This window comes from Hyalella azteca, unplaced genomic scaffold (genome assembly GCF_000764305.2).
Source record: "Hyalella azteca isolate HAZT.00-mixed unplaced genomic scaffold, Hazt_2.0.2 contig6677, whole genome shotgun sequence".
Classification (NCBI taxonomy): Eukaryota; Metazoa; Arthropoda; class Malacostraca; order Amphipoda; family Hyalellidae; genus Hyalella; species Hyalella azteca.
In genome coordinates, this window is record NW_025936831.1 from 86,342 (window position 1) to 111,362 (window position 25,021).

Consider the following 25,021-nt stretch of genomic DNA (forward strand, 5'->3'; position numbering starts at 1 on the left):
ACCCTCCTGATAAAATTCTGCCGTCTGACTTGTTAACAACTGCATCACAAATGAAGAGTGCAGTGCGATACATTTGATGCATCCAGTGCAGTGTGATGCATTTGATGCATCAAGTGCAGTGTGATGCATCACACTGCATCAAATGCATCACATTGCACTTGAAACACCTGGGCGGTCGGCGTCTTCAAGACGATAACGAAGTCAAAACATTTGTGATGCAGTGGTTAACAAGTCAGGCGGCAGAATTTTATCAGGAAGGTATTCAAAAACTGGGGCCACGTTATGACAAGTTGCTCAGTATTCACGGAAATTGTGTAGAAAAGAAGATTAAGGTACAGGCCTTCATTTAAAAATATAATTAATGCGATATCTTTACACGTCTTTTTTTATTCCAAAACGGTACGGACTTAATAAACATACCTCGGTATATTCGCTAGTCCATGAATTTGTTGAGACTATGTTTCGACGTGGCAGTACGTTGATGCTGCTGGAGATTACAGCATATTTGCCAACGCTACTAAGTTGATGGTAATGATAGTTGAAAATTCAATCAGTTTAATTAACTCGCTTGAGGTTTAGAAATTGATTTTTGGTATCGATCATTAATTGACTTGATTCAAATGAAGAAGAACTAGCATCAAAACCAAACGTTATTTACTTATTTATTTATGGCCTATCGTTTAGAAGACAACGCAAAAACTGCCCAAGCCAACCCGCCGCAATAAGCCGTAAAAAATTTAGTTGATGAAGAACAAGTATGAACGACATCAGGAACAGAAAGTGCTTATGAACAAAAAAGATTCGAATAACAGTGAATCCACATGATTTATACGTGTGTCTTGACCGTATAAACAGAAAACGAAGAATGAATGATGAACATTGCAGCGTTATAAAGCATTCATTTTGTCCCTCTTTCACTGCCTATAATCTTGTATCACTACTAACCGTAGGAGCTCGAAAGTTTGAGTGATCATTTTTGCATACCTACTGAAAGAAATTATTATAGTTTAATTTTTTATTTCGATTCAAGTAATCGATAATGAGAAAAATTTCGAAAGATCTCAGCACGAGGGCCAATTCATCCAGCGTGAAAATGTCAAGTTCAGGTCTTCGAGAAAAATATGCTCTCAATATCCGCTGACTGCAGTCGTAACTTTTCATTCTAGCGACGTTCTAGAAACTTGCTGAGAACCGTCCTAAGTTTGAGATTAAAACTTTTGCGGGATTGTTTTGATGAATAGCGTGTGGCCTGAAAAAACGCGAAAACATCCGCCCAAATGTAAAATGATAAGAATATAAATATGGGAAGATCTGGTTCGTGTAAAAATTATAATTAATTATAATTTCTTCCGTTGAACATTTCAATTTGTGGTGAATTGGCTAGTCAGGGATATTTTCAAACTTCGGTGATTCGAAGAAATGATGGATTGAAATTTAATGAATACATTTTCCCCTGAATAAAAGAAGTGCATTTGCAGCAGACGTAAACAATTATTGTCGGTTAGCCACCAAATTAAAAATGAGGTGTAGAGTGTAGACTGTTCCTTATTGATAGCTCGATCCATACGATCTCAATACTCGGTGTATTTTAGATCTTTTTATCATTTGATTTTCGCCTCGTGCGTATTCCTTCTTTTTTACCATTTATAATATTGGTTTGCTAAAATCCCGCTATTGATATTTTGAACCTATCACCGCAAAAATGGAATACCTTTTCAAAGCGTTTAATGACTCCAAAAACTGCGCTTTTGGATCAGACGGTGGATAATCTTTCCCTTTCTTAATCACAATATTATGAGCTGTGACGACACTTCGAAAAGTCGTGTATTCTATTAATACTACTGGAGAAATACTAATGATTTTTGTCTCAACTTTTTTGATAGAATCTAGGAATTTTTTGGCTGTTCTGCTCTAAGTTGGTTCGAAAGCGAATAATGCAATTGCATGCAAATATAAATCATTTGTTTTTGCGTAACATCAATTTCCTCGCTATTTTCATAGGCATTTAGTTTAAAATTATTAAGTCTTGGACAATTTAAAGTCCAACAATTAAAGTGTTCTATATATAGAAACACATGGAGATAAGAATTAAACACAATATGTCGCCCAGCATTTACAATATTAAATACACGGCAATCCTAAACAAGCGTCACTTGTTGTTCAAGTATCTACAATTAAGTAGACGACTTCAAGTATATTTAAGGGTAAGTGCTCTAGGCCGGAAAGCCAATAAAGATATTGTTCTTATTTCCGAAGAAGAACTACAACGGAGACCCGAGTGCAGCCGATGCATACTTCAATAAGGTAGAATGCCCGGAAAATTGTTCCAATCGACTCGAGAAGATGCGGCCATAAGTGAACAACATATTTATTGCTAACACGCATTTCTTTCCTAAAAACCGCACATCCAAAATAACGAATTTTCTTATAAATTTCTTTAAACATTTATATCGAATTTTTTTTTCAATCAACGCGTTCAATTCTATTTCAATATTATGGATCTGATTTTGGATATTAACCTGACAAATTCTACTAAAAATCGAGTGATAAAATTCATTCAGTGCGAAGGTGGAATCTAAAACTCAAGTGAGGTTGTAATCTTCTATCAATGATCATCATTTAACTCTGCTTTGCAATTTTACGTAATTTCTTTTTATATGTGCATGTCCAACTGTAAGGACATGCTCCAGAAATTTTGCAAAACATTCTTGAGATAGTTAAGAAATTTATTTAATTACTGCTTTATGATTATTTTAGTGCCCCGGTTGTCCCCGAATTTCTGTAGCAGGTTTACCTGTTTTCGACAGGGACAGTAATTTTTTGCAAGGCCACGCAACAGCACAGTAGCATGGATACCAATCTAAAACAAGCCTGCGAAATTAACTGAGACGTTATGAGGAGCTCATAAATATGGGGTATCCATGATATAAGTATTCGAACACACTGACCGACTATCGCACGCATAATCATGCAAAAACCGACCGAATATTCTTTAAAGAGTGTAACCCCTGTAACGCTGCCTAAAATAGGTTGCAAGCCACCAACCAAATTCTTCAAGTTTACACAGACTTTTAAGTAGAATTTTTACAAGTAGGGGTTTGATTATTATGTATGGAGAACAAAAGTATTAAATTCATATCAGCAAATAACTAAACTACAGTCGGGCAAACAGTCCACCAATAATATGACCTATAGATTGAAATCACTATGCATATGCCTAAAACACGAAGTGAAAAGGAATTGTTACGAGACAAGATTTGCAGTATAAAATAATATTGTCATAGTATCTAATTAATGGCGCACCTATTTGCCATACCTCATCCGATGTCTTAGCTCGCAGCACTATTCTTTACATTTTCTGAACGAGTCGTGGATATCTGTTTGCATCAATAACAGGAAAGTTAAAGTTGCACTCATGAAAATTGTTGGGTGCCACATTTTTATTGTGCTTTGTTTGAAAATTTTCTGTTGTGTATTTATATGTTTTTATCTTAAATTCATCAGTGTTAATGAAGAATTTTTCTGTTTTCACAGGTCTTCGCTAAAATATCAAGCCAACCATGAATAGCTGACAACAACGTCAGCCAAGGTGGCCAGTCGAGGATGAAATTTTCAACGTCAGCAGCTAGGGTGAAGCTGTCACCCTGTCAGCAACTGACAGCAACACGTATTCAGCCCCTGCAAAAGTTAGAAAACTTTTCCTGTGACTTTGCGGGCGCGTGCACAGAAAGCAGAATTGTACTGAAAAATCGACTAACGCCGTCACAAAAATGTGGAGTCAACCAATTGAACGCAGTGAATGATGTGGGGATTAGTCTGGCGATTAGAAAACAAGTTATTTCTTATCTCTTCGTTTCACTCCTGCTACTCATATTGCTGAGTTTTCCTGGAGTGAGTGGTGCTAGCAAGACTCGAGTGGTTAATACAAAGTATGGCAGTGTCCAAGGATTCATCCGGCCTCTTGGGCATCTTTTAGGAGATATCGAGGTATTTTTGGGTGTTCCTTATGCCTCAGCGCCAGTGGAAGACGGCAGGTTTACCCCAACAAACTCCCCAACGCCCTGGGATAAAGTAAGGGACGCTACTCAACAGCCTCCTGTTTGTCCTCAAATTCTGCCCGATGTTGACAACTCGATGACCGACGAGAGGGCAACTTACATTCGTAGAATTCGTCCATTTCTCCTCAACCAAAGCGAGGATTGCCTCACCCTTTCAATTTACTCACCTATTCAAGGTAAGCAACTGTTATTCCATCATAATGTGTGGAGTTGAATTAAATAATGAACAAATTTAATACTAAGCGACATTATAAATTCCAACAAACGCGCATAAAATTCCCGTTTCATGTCCGCCACCCTAGTAATATACATCATTGTTAATCCCGATAATGCCTGTTCGATGAAAAGATTAATTTCGATCTTGCAGTTTAATTGTGACTCTTTGAAGACTCTTGCAGTTAGTGACTCTTTGAGACTCAGAATATTTTCAAGACTATATCAATGATAAGAAAAAATTCTTGCGGATGCCAAATTTGATGCCAGTCAAAGCTTATCAGCTTTTGAATTGTTTATAAAAAAACTTCAAAAATCAGATCATAACTTCCTACGGCGTCGCTCAACTGGCATCGTTTAACATTTTTAATGGATGAATAATTTTCCTGACATAAAATAATTATAGATCAAATAATATAAGTAACTGATAATTTGTTTTAACTAATCTATTAATAATTTGACTAATCTGAGTATTGATAACTATTTTATTGCCTTGACGAATACTTTCTATGACATACATTTCTCGAAGTACAGTAAGAGCTATTTCATATAGCTGACCAGTTTTTCTGAGAAAAGTTTCTTAACCGTAATCCTTTGAAAACACACATTAACGGTTCATAAGCAAATAAATTTATTTGCACAAAATTGGCATTTTCTACTTTTTCTGTAATCACACAATGATTTTTTTTGAAAACTTTCCGAAATTAGCCAATATTTAAATGTAGATGTATTCCAACGATTCCAGGTACTTCGTTCTTCCATTTCATTGTATGTCGTATCATTCTTCAACATTATGACCCAGAACTAAATCATGAAATGCATTAGGAAGATCAAAGAAATAAAGTCAAAAGTTTGTGTTGAATTCAGTAACGGTGTTGGTAGCGCCTCTGAACGCCGCCGCGGCTTGAATTGCCGTAAGGTTGACGGGATTTCATTTCATGAGGGAGCGTCAAGTTGTCATTAAATTTCTATGAGGGAGCGTCAAGTTGTCAATAAATTTTCATAATGGAGCTTCAAATTATCATTTTATTTCCATGAGGCGGTGTCAAGTTGACGAAGCTTCATTTTCATGAGGGAGAATCGAGTTGACGGAATTATTTTGACGATGTGGCGCACGTGTCGGATATTCACGTGAGGCTTCAAAGCCTTCAGCTTTAAAGCGCCGTAGCTTGCGGCCAACATATTGATGGCCGCCAATATTCGTTGGCCCTGCAGGCTGACGATGGCTGGGGCCGTGAGGCAGCAAGTTCTAATATTTGCCTGATTTACCTAAATTAACAACACTACAATGCAACCATTTCATGATGGTACCAAATCTGTCTTGCCTCATGACATTGGACTCTTACTCCTTCATTGGAACTCTAACTCATGAAATTGGACTTCTTACTTCTTACTTACTTGCCCACTTACTCTGATCTGAAACATTACATTTCATATTTTAAAACCTATCCTTAAAATCGAAGTTTATTTGCGTTTAGATATTTTCGCAGATAGAAGAGCTTCTATCTCTAATATTTCGATGAAAAAAATTAATTTTTTTATTTAATCAAGAAATTTTTATCTTATCATCTGTGTTGGTGAAACAGATGTCGAACTTTTTTTTAATTTTCATCTAAATTACATCATTTTATTATCCCGACCGCGCAAAAAATTTCACCCATACCATAACTAATTATACTGACCACCGGCTTGGCCCGCGCAGTGATCCCTGGCTCGGAAGTGTATCCTGTGGTGGTGTACCTACACGGGGAGTCCTTCAGCTGGGGCGCAGGATCCCTCTACGACGGCTCCGTGCTGGCCGCTTACGGCCGCGTGGTTGTGGTCACCATCAACTACAGGCTTGGCCCTCTCGGTCAGTGAAATTCAAACAATTATTTCACTCAATTAGCTCATTTTGCAGAGCAAATTGATGCATACATTCGACTAATACATATTATTCGTTGTTCGTGGTGGTACGGAGCCAACAAGTGGTACGCGATCACGAAAAATTTCGGGGACACATGCTTCAAGCAAAGTTTACTATACTATTGTATATTCGAAGAGTCTTCTTATCGGTGTTGAAAATTATCTTTTGTCCCCACCAGAAACTTTGCCATTATTTTCACTTAGAATAATGAATGGAAGATTTATAGATTCAACAATGGAAGGTACCCGATCATGGAAGTGTCTAGTATGATCACGCTGCAGATAAATACGAAGACGAAGATAAAATTGTTAGCGCGTTTACTGGGATGCGTCCCTAATTAGGCTTTTTATTACATTGCCTCGAAAGTCGCATAGATTGTCGTGTCCAGTACGCTTGCGACATGCACGTTTAGTTTGTAGCCTTACGGCGCGGCGCGGAGCTGTCGCAGCCTCCTGCCATTAATTACAGTTTTGATGTTCCTAGGAGTTAAGCTTCCACTGAATTAATCTTAAGGTCAATATGCTATAATTTTCATATTGTCTTGTTCATATTATAGTAGTTAGTTTGTAGTTCTCCTGTGTAGAGTAAAATCGTTTCCTTTCATTTGACAGTAAAGTAAGCTTGAATTCCCGTTGACAATTTAGAATTTAAAGACTATAGGGCACATACCATCCTCGTAAGTTCCTAGTGATTTGTATCTGTTGCCACGTTCGTATTTATTTTAGCCAAGAGCTGTGCGATACTGATATATTGGTTTATTAAATACCCATGTATATATGTACTTGGTCTAAATCTTCAGTTTGTATTTTCATTTGTTCTGATGTGCGGAATTTTGTTCCGCAGTTTTACAAGAAGAAAAAAGAAACAACCCAGAATGACTACTATTTTCCTTATCATTGTCTCTGCCTATCTTGATGAGGTAGCCGTTTGAATTTTAACCAGGACATAGATATTACACGATAGAGGAGCTGAGGTCACTAAACTTAATTCATCACTTAACTAAGCTGAGTGTTACTATAGGGCTCGCACTAGAGTTTCACCAGGACTTGAAGACAATGACATTAAATTCTTTTCTAGAACTGGCTTTACAAAAGCTTTCTATTAACACAACATTTTCAACCGGTGGGCAAATCAGTATTTTATATTAACATTTGTTGTGTATTTTTGCTCTTAGCTCTATCTGCATGACGCAATTTATATTGAATAAGAACAAGCTCTACCTCATTGCCATGACCGCGATTGTTCACGTGGTTTTCGCTTCTGGATTGTTGTGTGTGTCTATAAGAGGCGCAGAAAGCTCAATATTACATGCGGGTCGTGTTTTTTTACAAAGTGTTAGAACGCGAGTAGTAGATCTCGAACGTGTCTCCTACATGAACTACAACGCTTAATTAACCCTTGTCCGGTTTCATTGGTACAACCGTACAATTTTATCTAAACTCGGCGCGATTCTAAATGTGGTAAAACTTGACCATCTATTAAGGGCTGAAGATTGGCACTGTATGCTGCTTGGGGACTACTTCTTTGTCACTGTATCTCTGCACGGTCGTGAAAAGGTTTCAAGTCAGATAGAACACTGAGTATTCACAATATATTCAGTAAAACATGTCCGTACAATTGCGTTGTGCCGGGTGGTAGTCGTTACCAGCGCGTAACTATAAGATGAATCAATGAATCCCAGATGTTTGCATAACCTAAAGTACGGAAAGCTTAAATTAAATTGATGGAATAATTGTTACCATGAAATATTTACAAATTTATACTATTCCCTAACAATGCAGGATGGGACTAATAATTTTGAACCCTTGAAATCATCAGAGATTTATTTCCATTATCTGTGAATAATGGAATAATCACTTTCCATTTCAGGAATAAGCTTCTTGTGCTAGGGCGAATATTTCATTTTTTGTTCATTTCAATTCTCGTGACAATGCAATTTAATTGTTACGTAAACATGTTGATTGATAACTTCACCTATCGTTCAATTTCCCTTGCGAAATTACTAAATGATACTTTCATATTCAGATTTCCCAGAAATCAGTTAGCCACCGATTGTTTTTCGGTAATTAACATTATATTACTCTTTAGCAGGCCACGATATAATTTATGTTCCAAAATTAATTTATTTTTAGTTCCGAACATATTAGTATCTTGCAAAGCTGGTCGTATCAAATTTATGTACACTGCCAGACGAAGAATAGACTTCCTTTTATATGAATTGATTGGAGGCTCGTGTATTTTGACCGGGTGAATTCAGCGTGATAATGAACTTGTATTTCATTCTGGGTAAAAAACGGTCATCGGTACGATTGTACGGTATGGTAATTACGTTATGAAATTATGCAGTGTCACAGTGGTTAAGATGTCAGTTTCCAGCAAAAAAGAAATTTATATTGCTTTCAGAAATAAAGAAATTCATGAACTCCAACCCCATACTCCATCACAGTGAAAACTCGTCGTGCAATGTAATTTATACATTCCCTCACTGCTGTGAAGAAATCGATTGAAGATCCCATTCATTTAAAATATCTATTGAAGATCTCATTAATATTTAAAAATGTTTTCTTTTTTGAGCTATTTAATTCCTGATGAACCAACTATTTTTAAATTAAATATACTCTAACTTTTAAACATAAATTCAAAACATATTTTTCTCATCTTTAACTGTGTACTTATATATGACAAAGTAATTATTTGTATAAAATTTTTTACTCGTACCAAAAGAGTAATTGTTATGAAATTCCTCTTGAATTGTTCAACGCTGGTCCCCCAACATTTTAAGTTGCTTAAATTATTTAACCTCCTACAATGGCATACTTAATTTTTCAAATTCCCTCAAGCGGCGCTGTATAAGGAGACAAATTCAAAAATTCACCTGCTAATTCACTGAACTCTCCTCAGGCTTCCTGAACAGCTACCCCGGCGAAGGTTCGGCTGGAGTAGCAAGCAACTTCGCGTTGTTGGACCAAATTGCAGCGCTGAGTTGGCTTGTGGACAACATCGGGCACTTCCATGGCGACAGAAACAAAGTTACTCTCGTGGGCCGCGACACGGGTGCCGCTTGTATCACATACCTCATGGAGAGCCCTGTTATGCCTCCAGGTTTGACGAACGTGACAAATTATTAATACTCAAATCTTATACTTTAATGAGTTATTGTGAGTGTACGATCAGATAAATGAGAGACATTTTACAAAAAACGCTGTACCTTTTCTCTTTGCGTACGTAGGTCATTCTGGCTCATATTGACCCGGCACCGGGCTATAGAAGCAACATCGTGCACGTCCATTATGCTTTTCGCACAAACTTATTGAATGAGTGTGGTGCAGTTAGCAATTCTGAATGGTATTCGAAATGAAAAATTATCTTTACATGACATTTCACTGTGTGAAAACCTTGGAAACTAAAAAGCTTTTTCTTAGTCAAAAAACTAATGTTTCGCAAAGAATTCCAATAGCTTTTCTTGAAAATTTTTCCAAATTATTACATACTAAGAGGTTGAAACGATTTTAAAATACAGTAAACCCGAATGACTGTATGGTGACCTGCTGGTGCTGCTCTCTGAAATGAAAAATATAAGTCAGTACGGTACTCACTGCAGTGAGTAACAGAGAGCGCATTTTCTCAGAATCGACGAAAACGTGAAGTCACGGACAGACGGACGGACGGACATGACGAGGACAATAGGGCATTTTTTCCATAAATGAGAAAATGCGCTAAAAATGCAGTGTAGGTATGTGATACTTTTGCTTAGCAAATACCACCCGAGTCCAGCAGAAGTAGCTTATTTGCTGGTTTGTGTGGCAGGACTGTTCAACCGCGCCGTGTTGCTCTCTGGCGTGAAATGAAAAAAATATAACTCAGTACTCACTGCAGTGAGTGACAGAGAGCGCATTTTCTCGTCGACGAAAACTTGAGGTCACTGACAGACGGACGGACAGACAGACAGATGGACGGACGGACATGGCGAGCACAATAGTGCATTTTTTCCATAAATGAGAAAATGCGCTAAAAAATGCAGTGTAAGTATATAATTTTTTTGCTTAGCAAATACCACCCGAGTCCAGCAGAAGTAGCTTATTTGCTGGTTTGTGTGGCAGGACTGTTCAACCGCGCCGTGTTGCTCTCTGGCGTGAAATGAAAAAAATATAACTCAGTACTCACTGCAGTGAGTGACAGAGAGCGCATTTTCTCGTCGACGAAAACTTGAGGTCACTGACAGACGGACGGACAGAGCGCCGCTGAGCAACACCATCAAGCTCGCCCTCACCCTCGACTGCCCAGTGCCCGAGGACAGGCAAGCTCTTACTATCATTTATTGTGTCCGTCACGAATATATCTATATTGAAGAATTATCTAAATCATTAAGAGAATCATAAAAATATAAGATTTATAATCTACATGTATTGAATAATTATCTAAATCATTAAGTGAATCGCAAGAATATAAGATTTTAAATCTATATTGAAGAACTATCAAAATCATTAGGTGAATCGTAAAAATATAAGATTTTTACGATTCGAAATTACGATTTTACGATTCGAAATTAAGATTTTTAATTAAAATTTAAAGGTGAATCGAAATTAAGATTTAATAAAAATGAAATGGAACAATTACCATGATTGTTCCATTGGCTTTATTAGCTCACTGAATATCGCCAACAGCATCAACTATGTTTTTTTAGTTTTTTCCTAATAATGAAACTTCCAAATTTTTTATACGACCCTACACTATACCGGTATAGACCTATCAATCCCCCAGTATACATACATGAATTAACTATAATCCACGTCTCGCACGTTCTCATCGAAATGTACACCCCAACATATGATATTTATTCATTCAATTTCGCTTAATATTTGTGTAATTTAAATATTAGGCGGCGGTTTGCTTAATATTTGTGTAATTTAATTAAATATATTCATTTCAACAAATAGTAGTATGTATGGATGCCATGGAAGTTGAGCAAATATATACTTTCATAAATTGTCGCTGTTGTGTTTCCACTTTCTTCTGCCTTTACGACATCCTGGAATTTTAACGTCCCTATAAAATGGCAACATTTTTTGGCCGCCTCCCATGACTATTTACTCGAACTTTTCTGTTGCATTAAAATAAACGTCGTAATGCACGTTCTTGATACGGAAATACCCTACCCTCTTTGAGCTCATCTGCCTGTTGCCCAACAGAACATCGCAGTAAGCCGTATTATATACCCTCTTGAAAAACTCCTGTTGCCCAACAGAACAATGGGGCCCGAGTGTTGATGGCGTTGTGGTGGCCCCAGACATAAGGTGGGGCCCGAGTGTTGATGGCGTTGTTGTGGCCCCAGACATAAGGTGAGGCCCGAGTGTTGATGGCGTTGTGGTGGCCCCAGACATAAGGTGGGGCCCGAGTGTTGATGGCGTTGTGGTGGCCCCAGACAAGGTGGGGCCCGAGTGTTGATGGCGTTGTGGTGGCCCCAGACATAAGGTGGGGCTTCGCTAGGGGAAGAGCTAATGACCTACAAAGGTTGCAGCTATCTACCTACATCATTTCAGAAGCGGAGGGAAATTTAGGGATCTTAAGTCATTGCGCCTAGACTGTTTCATTGATATATTTATGCTTCGTCTCCAGTATTGAATTGCCCAGTATTGAATCTCCAGTATTGAATTGCCTATCATTCAAGTTTCTTTTAAGTAGCGTTCCTGCCTTAGATAGAGTGGCCGTAAATTTACTTGAACTAATCCGGAGAAAAAATATTATAATGTTCGCAATAGTGCTCAATATTTGTTGTGGATATAAAATTTATGATAGAAATGAGCCGGGTTAAAAACCGCAGAGTTGCATAGATGCGGACGGCAGACAATTAACATATGCAAATATTCTCGTATATAAACAGCAATATTTCATCGCCCAGGATAAGTCCGTGAAATTCGTGACAATTGTTTTAATCTCAGTGTACAACACTTGTGCTTTCAAGTATAATTAGCTACAAGCCTCGTCTAAAAAAATGCAGTTAAATGCACACAAAGACTTAAAACTAGCAAGATTAGCAACAAATTTAAATACAACTTTGTCTAATTTTTGGAGATTGATTTAACAGGAGTAAAGGAAATACCGAGGCTTTTGCCACTTAACGAGTAACATGGCTGACAAGGGGCTCGAGTACAAACCTTATTGTAAGAACTTCTTGGTTACTGGCCAGGAATATCATCACTTCCGAGTGACCTAGCCATAAAATAAACTGAGAACAACATTTAAAGGCTCGCTAACCGTAGCTCAAGACTCGTTATTCACTCGTTACTCAGTCTTTTTCGTCTTTCCATTGCCAATTACCTGGCTAATTTAATAGTCGACTGACGGCCTCAAGTCTGTCAGAATCATTTTCCAGACTATGTTAAATTTCACTAACTTGACAGTACTGAATTTCAATGAGACGCGACGCTCAGCGTTATACTTGGAAAACTCGTAGCATCTGCTCAAGTTAATGAATCCAGTAGCCCTTTAGCTCGGTCAGGGTTGTAGGTATGCCTGCAACGGCTCTCCAGGATCTCGTGAGGTCTAATGCAATTCTCTAACACAATTTAATCAATAGTAAATTCGCAAGATCCCCCATGTATTTTACTGGAACATTTTAAGTTTCAGTGAAAAAACGTTTCAATGGTAATGACCCGCACAAAATATTTTAACTATTTTTATGGATAACTAAAAAAATTCACATACTATAAGCAGTTAAGCACTTAAATAAAATAACCTTAAAAATAAATATGAAATTTATTGCCAGCTTGCCAGTCACAATGAGAGATGTGTGATATTGATATAAAACTAAATCTGTCATTAGACAAAGAGAAATACAAAAAAATAATAGGCAAGATAAAAATAATCCTTACCAGTATTGTGAATTATATTAATATTATTCCTTACCATCCATAAATAAATTCTTTCTAGTAACGACATCAACATCTTACAACGCATTCTGATCGTGAATAAAATCATTCCAGAATCAAAAACTTTTAGCCGACCCCAGATTATAGGATAAAATTATTAAAGATTTATTTATTTGATAAGTTCTCAAGATAATATACTCTATTCATAGATTGAGTAGAGTGAATAATTATTCAAGATTAATAATATCATAATATATTTATTTTGCAAATGAGATTCCTTGCAATAATTAAACCAATGTGCGAAAGTATTGACGAAGCATTAAATTTGTATATTTCTATGTAATGTCATCTGTACAAAACTTTTGCACCATATTTTCATTTTCATCTGTGTGTTTCCCGATTTTCTGATTTCCCGATTGCCAATAGCGCCGCATTTTTATTATTAATATTTATTATTCAGTCGCTATAGCGGCTAATAATGCTTGAAAGTATTCAGCAGCAGCAGCGGCTGAATAATGCGTCGACGAAAGGAATCTTTATTTCAAACTAGTTTACTTTATATCCATGGCAGTGAATTTTATATCAATAATTTTTTTATGAAAGTAAAACCAAACTTGAACTTATCAGTGAACTTATCAAATGATCGCGAGCACATCTGATTCCAATACATTTGAGTGACCAGTTCTATATAATCAGCATTACTTCCAAGCAGTGAAATGTTAAAAAAAATTGGTTTCCATTTTTAAGGAAATAAATATGACCATGGCATCCAGCATCGCAGCACTCAAAAAATTGAACATTTATGGACCCTTTTTGTGGCTGAAGCTCCATTATGCGGCACTTCGTATTCCCCGTTGACCAGCAACATAAAATTGTGTGACTGACTTCGTTCGTGGAAGGATTTGACGCAGACGCCATGAAAAGACGAGTCCGGACTTTGTAGATTGGGTGCACTGTTGCTAGTCTAAAATTTCTGCAATTCTTTGCCACGACAGAAAAGGCTATTGTAAGCTTACTGAATTTGATTTGCTCTCATAACCCCTACAAAACGTTCTACCGTTTCATAAGAACAGATTTGGGTTTCTAGTCAAGAAATTTTCATTTCCTATTCTTTTTGAATGGTTTTTGTAGTCTATCTGTCATTGACTTTTCGGTTAATTTCAGTGGGATGTGCCGTATAATTTTCTTTTTTTTTCGTTGGAGGCGCCCTCTCTCTAAAATTAGCGGCAACCGGCCGCTCATTTTCCGTGCTATCAACATTTTTGTTCCCTTTCCGTGTTTTTAAAGGTTTCATCAAAGTTTCGTGGAAGTGATAAGATGATTCGAGACATTTATCAGGTTTATTGATGGTGAGTTTCTGCACATAAAGACAAGAATTTTGTAATATGAGATCAAAAGGTTAACGTGGTAATCAATAATATGGTGCAAGAAGATAACATACGAAAGAAAGACATCAGACCAAATGAGCTCCCCGAATCATTGAAGGAACTTGGGGTAAATTTCGAATAATAACTTAACGAAACGAATAGCGAATTCCAAGCGTATGGTCATGGATCAATAAACTTTCTATCTACTGAAGGATATTGCTCTAGACCACACCTCCTATTACAGCATTACGGGATGGAATCAGTTGTGCACGAAAAGCCTCAGTAGTGTGGTTCGCGCGTTTCGTGAGAAGCCCGAATTGTAGTTTTGTTAGAACACTGAATGGTTCTTGCTACAATAGGGCAACTGTAAAAGGAAACTCTGGAATGGGTATCCGAGATGGCAACCTGATGTCTAGTTCAACTCGAGTGCGTATTTGCTGCTTGTGGTTCTATAGTTACTCATTTCTCAATGAACCTTCTGGCAATTTTTTCCTGGCTAAAATTTAAAAAAAAGTGGAAAAATTGACCACACACTTATTGTTCATCTTGTTTGTTTTCTACGGTATTACCATAATAAGAGTCTCTACGAATACGAATAGGTACCAAAGAGACAATAATGAGCGACAATGCTTTTCAATTTATGTTTAACATTTCACTATCGACCGTCTTTCGTTGGCATTTTGTGCGGCCTGTTTTCATGAAAGTAATTTGTTCTGTATGTTAATCGAAATATTTTTCTTCTATCGATGCATATTCTGAAATTTCAGGTTAATTTGATTTGAACGAAGGTGTATAAAATTATTTTGCCTACGATCATTCAGACGAATTTGAAAGACTTAATTTAAGCAGGCTTCATTCAATTGGATGATTATCGATTAATAAAAATAAATCTATTGCCGCTCCAGGGGCCAACAGCTGCCGGCCCCGGGCGAGTCCCCCTTGCGCCACAGGAGGCGAACCACCGAGCAAGGATAACACTCCATTGTCAGCCTCGCTACTAGCATCATCATCATCATCATCATTATCCACTCATAATTGAAGTTAAAACGATTTCAACAGAGGGAAGCACTCGCACGACCTACTGCTGGGGTTCACGCCGTGGGAAGGTTGGTCGTGGCTGCCCCACGAGCTGCACCGAGGCGTCGATAACTCCACCTTCGTCCGCATTGCTCGCACGCTTGTCAGGTTGGAGGCTCATAAGTACTTGCGCTTACAAGTAATTATGCGCAAGTAATTATTACTTGCGCTGGTGAGACTATACAGGGAAGGCTTATGTGAGCGCCAGTTATAGGCTGAATGAGACTCTAGCCTTCGCACAGGTATTGGAGTTTCTTGACGCACATTCGTAAGACAGGATGGCCTTGCCTTCGGGCCGTGATTATGGATTGGCGAATCCTACGAGATTATGAACTCTATTTACTCCATGGTTATTTCCTGATTAGGAAATAAACATGGATGTTTATTTCCCAATTAGGGGAAATGAACGAAAAAGACAATGAATGGAGTAATTTTTGGGAAAAAAATACTTTATAACCGTCAAGTTTCTCTTAAGATCAATGACTGCTCCAAGTTTCAACGAATTCAAACGTTAAGATCGTTGTAGACAGTGACATTGGTTCAAAGCAATACAAGTGCAGAATTTCTTTGATGGATATCAAGGAATTATTAAGGAATTTATTGATCCGGGTATTGCAAATTTGCTCCGATTACAGATAATTTATCTCGTCGTATTATACAATATTCTGATGAAATTAAACTGTTACACTTCATGTGTAGCAACACACCTCAGTTTTCATTGCACACACTCCACGTGCAGCACCACACTCCACGTGCATCACCACACTCCACATGCAGCACCACACTCCACGTGCATCACGTGAATGTTTTCGTTACCCCACATTCCCCGTCTCTACAGGAACACTCGAAGGCATCACCTGAAGGCAGTAAATTGGTACATCTGCTCTGTTAATAAATCTCAACTTCTATGTTGCATGATGTACTAATTCCTCTGGAATTGCTCGCATAGTTGTGATTAAATCCATTTTATGAAACAATTGATGACAATTACGATATTTTTCCTCTTGATATTTCAAAATGGATAGACTTACGGACTTTTTAATGGGAAATGATCTTGCAAGGTCGTAAACAATTTTTTCTTTAGCTGAAAAATTACAATTATAATATTCTTTACATTAGAGTCTCTATCTAAGTTTTATTATTTTATGATCATTATATTCTATTCTAATTATTTTATTTTTCTAGTTAAAACCTTACGATCACTTTACGAGCTCATCAGTTCCATGCCACAGTTCCAGCTACCGGGCTGGGAGCTGGGGCTGCTCTGGGGCTCAGGCCTCTCTGACAGTTCAGTGGGCCTCACCCCTGAGCCTCCTCTGCCCGGGCCGGTCCTCGCGCAGCTCTCTGAAGACCTCATAACGCTCGTCACAAACTTCGCCAAGTCCGGGTTTGTTATTACAACCCTAACAAAATTTAGAGTCGCCCCAGCTTCTGGTAATACAAATCAGAAGCTACCGCGTCCGTAAATTTTTACGTGAGAAATTACCATAAATCGCTTTAATTTTAGCTTCAAATGTTAAAGATACGAGAGCATTACCAATCCAGTACTCGAATTTAACCCTTTGGTAATTATATGATGATCCTAATCAAAGACGCTTTAATGGCAAACACTAGATCTGCCAGCTTGCCTTCGATCGTTTTTTTAGTAAATGCTGAGTTTATCCTCATTTTTTAATTAATGCGTTTCTCAAAGTCATGCTGCGTGTGAAGAAACGTGTTAAAAATATAGCCAGTTCTTAAGACCGGAGAATCAAAGTAATACAAACTAAAGTAAATTCTATTTTGAATATTTTGGGCAAAAAACTCAGTCAAATATAAATGAAACCCTACCTTCGTTAAATTCTGCATTTGATATTTTGGAACTTGAATTTTACTATAAATTGTATGCCCTTGAATTTCGATCGCTCCACTCATAAAAAGGCGAACAGCAGAATTTTGGGGGGCTTGGGTTTTCTGATTTTATCTTTATTCGATGCCAAATATTGCGGAATTTATCTTCTTTTCTGCAAGGTTTTATTTCATGAATATTAAAAAATTTCGATCGTTTTGAAAACACAGCGTTCAAAGCCAGCTAGTTGGGCTCTAATGGCTGGTGATGTTATTGGTCATTCATAACTTGTTAATACATGGCTATAGTCATTCATAAATTTTTGTCATGACTTGATTCAAACTATAGTCGTAAGTAATAACTAAGCCAAATGATTATCTTTTGTTGGTCGACTTTTTGACGAATCATTGCTGCTACAGGGTTGATGTTGGTAATTCTTACACTTTTTATGTGCAGGAATTTCCAATATATTCATTCCTTCTTTCCGGCAGAGACCCGAACCTTCCTCGCGAGTCGCCGTCTCCCGGATTTGCCGCTATAGCCTGGCCAGATATAAGATTACGGAGTAATTTTCGATTACAAGATATACATCTAATCCTCGGGAAAAATGCCAGATTATGTTTTTTACTTGACTTCTTAATTGTAATAGGTCATGTTTGTCACATTCAAAACATATTTGAGATTACTTATATGAATTGCCATAATATTCATTGCACGGGAGGACCATTATTACCCGTTTGAGGCATATAGTTTTGTTGTTGAAAACTGTGTGATATGTGAGTAGTATAAACGAATTATTTATTTATGATTAACAAACCTAAACGAATTGCAGGCGTGCCACCGTCCATCGGATCACAGTACCGAGCTCACCAGCTCGCCCTGTGGTCTTGGCTGATCCCAGAGCTGGAGGCTGTCGGGGAGGGCGCTCCTCATCGAGTCTCCAACGATTCCTGGGAGCTCAGCGATGACCCTGTCTGGTTCTACGGAGCCATTAGACCCGTTGATCCCTGGGCCTTTTTAGACCCTAAAAATCAAAACAAAAGCGGGGCTATTGCGTCAGGAGTGGCGGTTGCGTCTACTACAGACCCTACCTTATCAGACCAAACCTCGCACCTCACTACAACTCTCGCTCTCTCGCCAACTATCGACAGGTACTGGCAAACAAAATTCGATTGAACTCAGCCCTGTAAACTTTGTTTAGGGTTTTAAACCCTACATTTGTCCGTACGACGAAATAAAACACAACAAGCAACTCTATTTGTTTACGCTATAGTTAAAAAAACGTTATCTCTGTACTATAGCTACAAGTTAGAAAGAATGTTGTAGGTATTGTAGGCTATCATCCGATTTACTGTGGAAATTAAAAGATGCAATAAAGGATTTTATTCTCTCGTAACCCCTACATTTTGTTATAAATCACAAGTCTAAAAATCATTCTCAACAATTCTTTATTATCATTTCCATTGAGTTTCTTAGCTTTAATTCACATTATTGGTCCTAAAACAAGTCTTCACTTTACAGACTTTTTCTAAAAAATTCTCTTCATAACATTCAAAATTCCAAGAGGGTCAGTTTTTTTGCACCCACAATTCTATTCCAGTCTTTCCGACAGCAGTACAAAATATCGCACATTTCTCACAGATTTGTCCAACTCTGATTTATCAGAAATTGCACTAATGGTTAATCATAAGTTCATGGTTGCCATTTAGTCAAGATATGANTGTTGTTCAGCCCGTCTTCGGAAGGTCTCCTACCAGCGCCCATGAGCTTCATGCGTTACTCTACGGCGCTGCTCGCCACTCTTGGAATGGGGACATCGCTGCTCCTCCTCAACGCCATCATCTTCGGTCTGATCATCTGGAGGCGGCCGAGGCGCAGCCAGCAAGCCAAACTCAACACCCGGCAACCTCAGCTGCAGGTCTTGCTGCTCTTAACCCCATATTTTACATTAGATAAATTGAAGGTAAAAAAGTTCAATCGTTATGTACATATATGCTGGGATTTGTGCAGCTATATTTGCTGCATCTGTCTTGCTTTTTTAATGTATTCATTAAAGACAAGTAAAATGCAAACTATTAACGGAGTCTTTCTCTTTACAACTAGCTATTTTACCTGTACATTTGAAAACAAGTACATTTGATCAAGTGCAAGATTCCACATGTACAAAATTTCATGCCAGTTACTGATTCATTAACTTTTTAGCTTCCGAAGAAAGTAATCCAGACAAAAATATTAATTTATATGAATTATTGAACATAATGTCACCAATCTCGGTCAGGGTAGTTTTTCGCGTATCTTTTGAAAACATCTGACTCACCGTATTCTCCTAAAAATGTTTAATATAATCACAATACTTTCATTTCAAAGTGTACTAATTTAAACAGAGCGTCTCGGGCGGGCTCAACGAAGATGCTTCTCTCCTGAGCATGATGACCGTCAGCCAATCCACCAGCCAGTCTGCCAGTTCTGCCATGACTGCCGGCCAGACAACCATGACTTCGTCTTTGTCGTGTCCGGGAGAAGAATCTCCTCAGTCTTCAATATCGTCAGCTTCGTACCCAACGACTCGCTACACTTCCATTAGGAAGAGCAATCTTAAGAAGAAGCAAGGCAACGGGTCGCTCGGGGTCTTGCCTGAGTACGTTTCCTCCTCGTGTGATAAGCTCTGCCACGGGCGCCCGTCTATCCTGAAGAGGTGAATATTAATATTCTACTAATTTTGCTTGAACCTGAGTATATGTTTCAGAGTGTTGATTACATCTTAATGTTAAATATTTCTTATTGTTAATTATGATAATTTATTCAATAAAGGATTAACCAGTAGTCTTAGTGGCTTACGTTATTATATAAAATTCTCATGAACTTAAGTGCTGTGATAAACCCTTTCAAATCAAACGATTTGTCCAACACTTGACATATGGTAATAAAGCGCTAAAAATGTAAACAATTCAACTGTTGTGATCACGAATCATTTAAATTTCGGAATTACAGAACGATAAATTTACAAGTTGCACTTTAGTTTCTCATGAGTTTGATTTTTTCGCACTAACACCTAGAAAATATAAAATTTCCACGCACATTTAATTTGTTAATTTCCAAAACTCTACGGACCAGGTTGCCACAGGCCGACTTGTGAGCAAATGAATTAAAAATAAAATTAACGATTACCATGAAATTTCATGTTGCATTCTCGTTAATTTTCAAGAAACCAATTAATTTTTTTTAGTTCGTCGTCGACGCATCACGACTTCTATAAAAGCGTGAAGCCTAATGAAAATCAGCGATCTCACGACACTTTACATCAAATTGCGTGAGTAAATCCGGAATTATTTTCATTGATGACGTAAAAATATGTTTATCTGATTTGTGCAACATGAGGGAGTATCAGAAGGGGTTTACTTTGAAGTTTATTGTATAAGTTATTACAGCATGGCGTGCCAGAAGTAGAAGCGTGCAAAACTCAGTTTATTTTCTGATTGACCTCCAACTAATGAGTGTTACAAGTTTCTTATCCTACAATGCTGACCTTCACTAATATTTTATATTGAAAGTATTGAAAGAAAAGTTTAATGCCGTATTATTTTAAATAGATGCGCATTGTGTCTAAAAGAAAAATTAATTTTCCAAAATGAAATAACGGTTTGCTTTTTTTGAAATGGTAAACCATTTCACATCATTTAATGTGTCTTTGAAATCAATGTAAATCGATTATTTCTTTACTCTTCATTACATACATCATTTCTAAGTCATATTTTGTCATAATATAAATCGACAAATATTTTTAAGTAATAAGTTGTTGTTTTTTCGACGGTTTAGTGAAGTGTACAGTCCCAGCAAGAACATGATACTCTACAGCTGCCAATCTCCAGCGTCCAGCATTCAGAGCTCAAGTGAACAGAACAACGACAAAAATCACTTCAGACAACGGGTGGAACAACAGCAGAATATGCAGCAACAACTGAAGGCCCTTTCTTCAGCAACTCTCTGTAAGTATTCAAATCTAGAGACGTAGCAGGTTCTATACTCTATTTGTATTTGCATCATTCATTCAGAGATAAATCATTCTCTTCGAAAAGAAAGGAGAACTTTCATTGGAAAAACGGTGATATATCAATTATTTCTTCTCAATGAATATCAAAACGGATAGTTAAACTTGCTGAATCTGCATTTTTTAAATATGTCACGTTCTTTAATAGGCCATTAATGCCTATTTCTTAGCACTGTCTCATCGATTTTCCGTACCTAACAGATCATTAAATCCAATGCAAAAAAAAAATTAAAAAAAGTAAACGAATTGAAGATGCAAAATATTAATATCATAGAACTAAAATCATTGAGAACCAAGTATTTACGAATTGAAGATGTCAGTATCACTGTTTTGTACTATGGATGACCTATCAGTTGGACGAAATTGCTTGGAGGCATTAAGCAAGTAGTAAATGCTTCAAAAGCTGTTTAAATCAATGGTTTAATTTTAAATTCTTCATTTCGAATAAAGTGAGTTTAAATTTCCATACATATTATTTTCGTTGACCAAAAAATGTAAAAAATCTGACAAGCCATTCGCCAACGCTGTGCATATTATAATAAAACACACACAGTTGACACACTTGGTGATGTACTCAATGGTTCTAGTAAAAGCGCCACAACATTCGATGGGAATGGGAGAAATTCTAAATTTTGTCCATATTTGAATAGACCTGTTACATAAACATGTGCTTCCGGTACACAAGAAACGCTTTTGTTTTTAATGAACTATCATAATGGCACACGAATTTATATCACCAATATGATCAAAACAAACAACAACTAATTCGGGTAGCATTTTCTATTGGTTTCCCTTCAATTTCTTATCAAGATAATGACGACACATAAAATTTCTCTCTCCCGAACAGGCCGGCGACAATCCATCCCATGTCTGCCACTGGAAGACGATGGCGGGCGCGGTGAATGCAGCAGGACACTTCCTCGTCATTCAGATTCTGGATCCAGACAGCGGCTGAAAGAATCCAATGAAAGCCTGCGTTGCAGCCGAGAGTCTTGCAGTTCGTCCATGTTCAACATTCCATCTTCAAAAATGAGCGAAAATCAAAATAGTTTTGATGATTCTCATCGTGCTGTCGTACAATCAAATTGCGCGTTTCGCTCCGAACAAAGTGAAACCATGGAACATTCAACCTCATCCAGAAACATTAATAGATTAGCTCACATTTCAGATACATGCCGATCTAACGAAACTCCACAGAATATTTCTAGTCCACGTCATTCATATCAAACTACCGAACCTAGTGATGGCTTTGCTAAACAGCAAGATGAGCTTCAAAAAATGTATTCTCAAAGATCCTTTAGTCCCGTAAGTAGTTTTCTTCGTAAACCGAGGCCGGTTCAGTCACAAGTCGAGGACAACGAGACTATGTCACCGTTTGAAGTTCTACCAGCTTGTCCTCCAGAGTTCCAAAATGAGACACAGCCTTTAGAGGTTCCAGATCCACCCCCTCCACCTCGAATATCTGCCCATGCCATCCAGCATCATAAGATCCAGCAGAACCAATACGGTAATAATCAACATCAGCCCTCCACATCAACAGCTTCAACAATTCCGTCGACTCATTTGCAGCACCAATCTTTATTACACCAGCAAAACGTTGGTGTGACATCACACCAACAAATGGTGATTATGCCGCCACCACACACCTCAACACATCAACAATTTCGGCCACGGCAGGGCGAGAAAAGAGTTACGATTATAGAGGAAGGGGTGCATAAACTGTGAGCTGAAGGATAAGTCTTTTTTAGCCGATATTTACTTTTCATGGTAATTTATATATCAAATCGGCACGGAATTAATAAATATAACTAAATCCCGCCACAGAAGAAATGACTTCACTAATGAATCTTTAACGATCAGTAATCGGCTATTTGCTTTAGTGACCCTTGTTGGCTCAACTGCATTCTCTTTATTCTGCTAAATCATGCGCTATAGTAATTAAATGTCAAGTCAAAGACCGATATCTTAAACTCGTTATCTGTTTCCACTACGTTTAATTTTACTCTTACGTCGTTATATGATTAAATAATATACTAAAAACCATCAGATACCTTTTCACAATCGCTTAACGTTAATAGCGTACAATAGTAATTTCCCTCAAACTTAAATAAACATTTTAATCAATCATTTAACTTAATTCCAACCTGAATTGCTCAATAAATCATCCAATAAAATATGCCAGGACGTGATTTATCAAATTACTCGTACATCTCTGTAAAAGTTTAACAAGTCGGATATATACATCGTCGAATAATAGTCTTTTTTCTGACTAAGGAATAGCAACGTAACGATTTGAGATAAATGTTATAAGGCTATTTGTTTTACTTGATGTGCATATTACAATGTCTCTCCTACTATTCTCAAAGTCTTACGCTAAACTCCTGTTGTTAAAATGTGTCCCTTCTCGCACTAACTTCCAAGCTAGCAATTCACTTGACTACGGCCAAACCTTATTTCCTGCAACGCGCCTGATAGTTCTAAACAAAAATTATTATGTAAATAGCTTCAATCATTGTTCATGTGTTACGATCAAGCAACAATTGTGTAGCCATGTATGTGAACATTAAAAATAAAATTGATGGAAGCGAAAGTTAAATTAGTTTCGATTCTATAGTGGATGTAGCTGAAATTATTTTATACGCAAGTTCAGCATGCAATTGAGAAAACCGACACATTTCGTACTGACGCGCGTTCGCAAAAATGCTGCACGTTTGTATTAGGCATACAAAACATTTGGTTCGGGTGTAGTTTGTTAAAAAATAAATTGAAGAATTACATTTTGGAATCCATGACTTACTTTATATTCATTATGCCTAGACACAAGTCCGCTTACGTTGAATAATTTATCTGCAATGTGATAAATATGATTGTTCTAAATAAATGATGTTTCTTAACAATTGTTTTGTTTTGAAACCCCATTAAGTGAAAGGGAAATGATTGCTTACTTTCCTGTTTTACAGTAAAGAGGAAAAATATGCCGAAGCCATAGGAATGAACTTTCCGGGCCATATTAGTTCTGCTTTACCAGCCCACTAAAGAATGTTTCTTACATGGAATGTCAACGTACCATGAGGAACATTAGGAACAACGGTGTTTTCAAGGCCTATAAATAAATTAAAGTCATTTTCATCAATCAACCACTGATGGGAAGCGGTACAACGCTTAGGAATAATTTCTAAAAAGCCCCTTTATTTATGTCCAATTGAGCAGTTCCAACGGATTTCATTCGGCATCATTTCTCACAGCTTTTCCTCGATATAAATACCTAATTCTCAATGTCTAACAAAGAGAAGTTTGTCTTTAATAAAATAATAATTCGTTTATTTGAAACCCTGATGCAAATTAAGAGTAACATCCCTCTAAAAATGAATATCTAACTTTCAGCTGAACTCACTTGTGTTTAAAAAAATTTATTGCCTGCATTATTCAGTTTCTTACTTTATACATCGGAATGGCAATATGAAAACTTATCCTAAACAGAAATAATTTAAATAAATTTTCACATAAATTAAAGCTGCGAACCCTCGAATGCACTTGATTTGCTATTTCAGCGCTTGCTATCAGGGAAAAGATAAGAATTGAATAAAATTATTACGAGTTTTTATTTTGGAGGAGTAAAATCAACCATAAAAATGAACCTACAGATTAGTGAATG

General features: G+C 37.3%; 1 protein-coding gene across 1 annotated transcript; it reads left to right on the plus strand.

The window, feature by feature from the left end:
• Nucleotides 1-3,535: 3,535 nt before the first annotated feature.
• On the plus strand, nucleotides 3,536-24,260 carry LOC108679154. The gene is made up of 14 exons (XM_018167735.2): nucleotides 3,536-4,234; nucleotides 5,974-6,123; nucleotides 9,079-9,290; nucleotides 11,600-11,649; nucleotides 15,473-15,598; nucleotides 16,329-16,356; nucleotides 16,723-16,877; nucleotides 17,810-17,875; nucleotides 18,110-18,469; nucleotides 19,050-19,236; nucleotides 19,703-20,013; nucleotides 20,545-20,628; nucleotides 21,135-21,304; nucleotides 22,214-24,260. Exons 1-14 carry the CDS (start codon nucleotides 3,604-3,606, stop codon nucleotides 23,089-23,091), a joined length of 3,408 nt encoding a protein of 1,135 aa, XP_018023224.2. The 5' UTR covers nucleotides 3,536-3,603; the 3' UTR covers nucleotides 23,092-24,260.
• The last annotated feature ends 761 nt before the right edge of the window (nucleotides 24,261-25,021 follow it).

What these genes read in the sequence shown, in the direction of transcription:
- LOC108679154 (XM_018167735.2), top strand. Translation starts at nt 3,604, where the DNA reads ATGAAATTTTCAACGTCAGCAGCTAGGGTGAAGCTGTCACCCTGTCAG. An exon ending in GAAGGCATCACCTGAAGGCA is followed by an intron (nt 16,357 to 16,722) that starts GTAAATTGGTAC and finishes TCCATGCCACAG; the next exon opens with TTCCAGCTACCGGGCTGGGA. An exon ending in ACAAACTTCGCCAAGTCCGG is followed by an intron (nt 16,878 to 17,809) that starts GTTTGTTATTAC and finishes TCTTTCCGGCAG; the next exon opens with AGACCCGAACCTTCCTCGCG.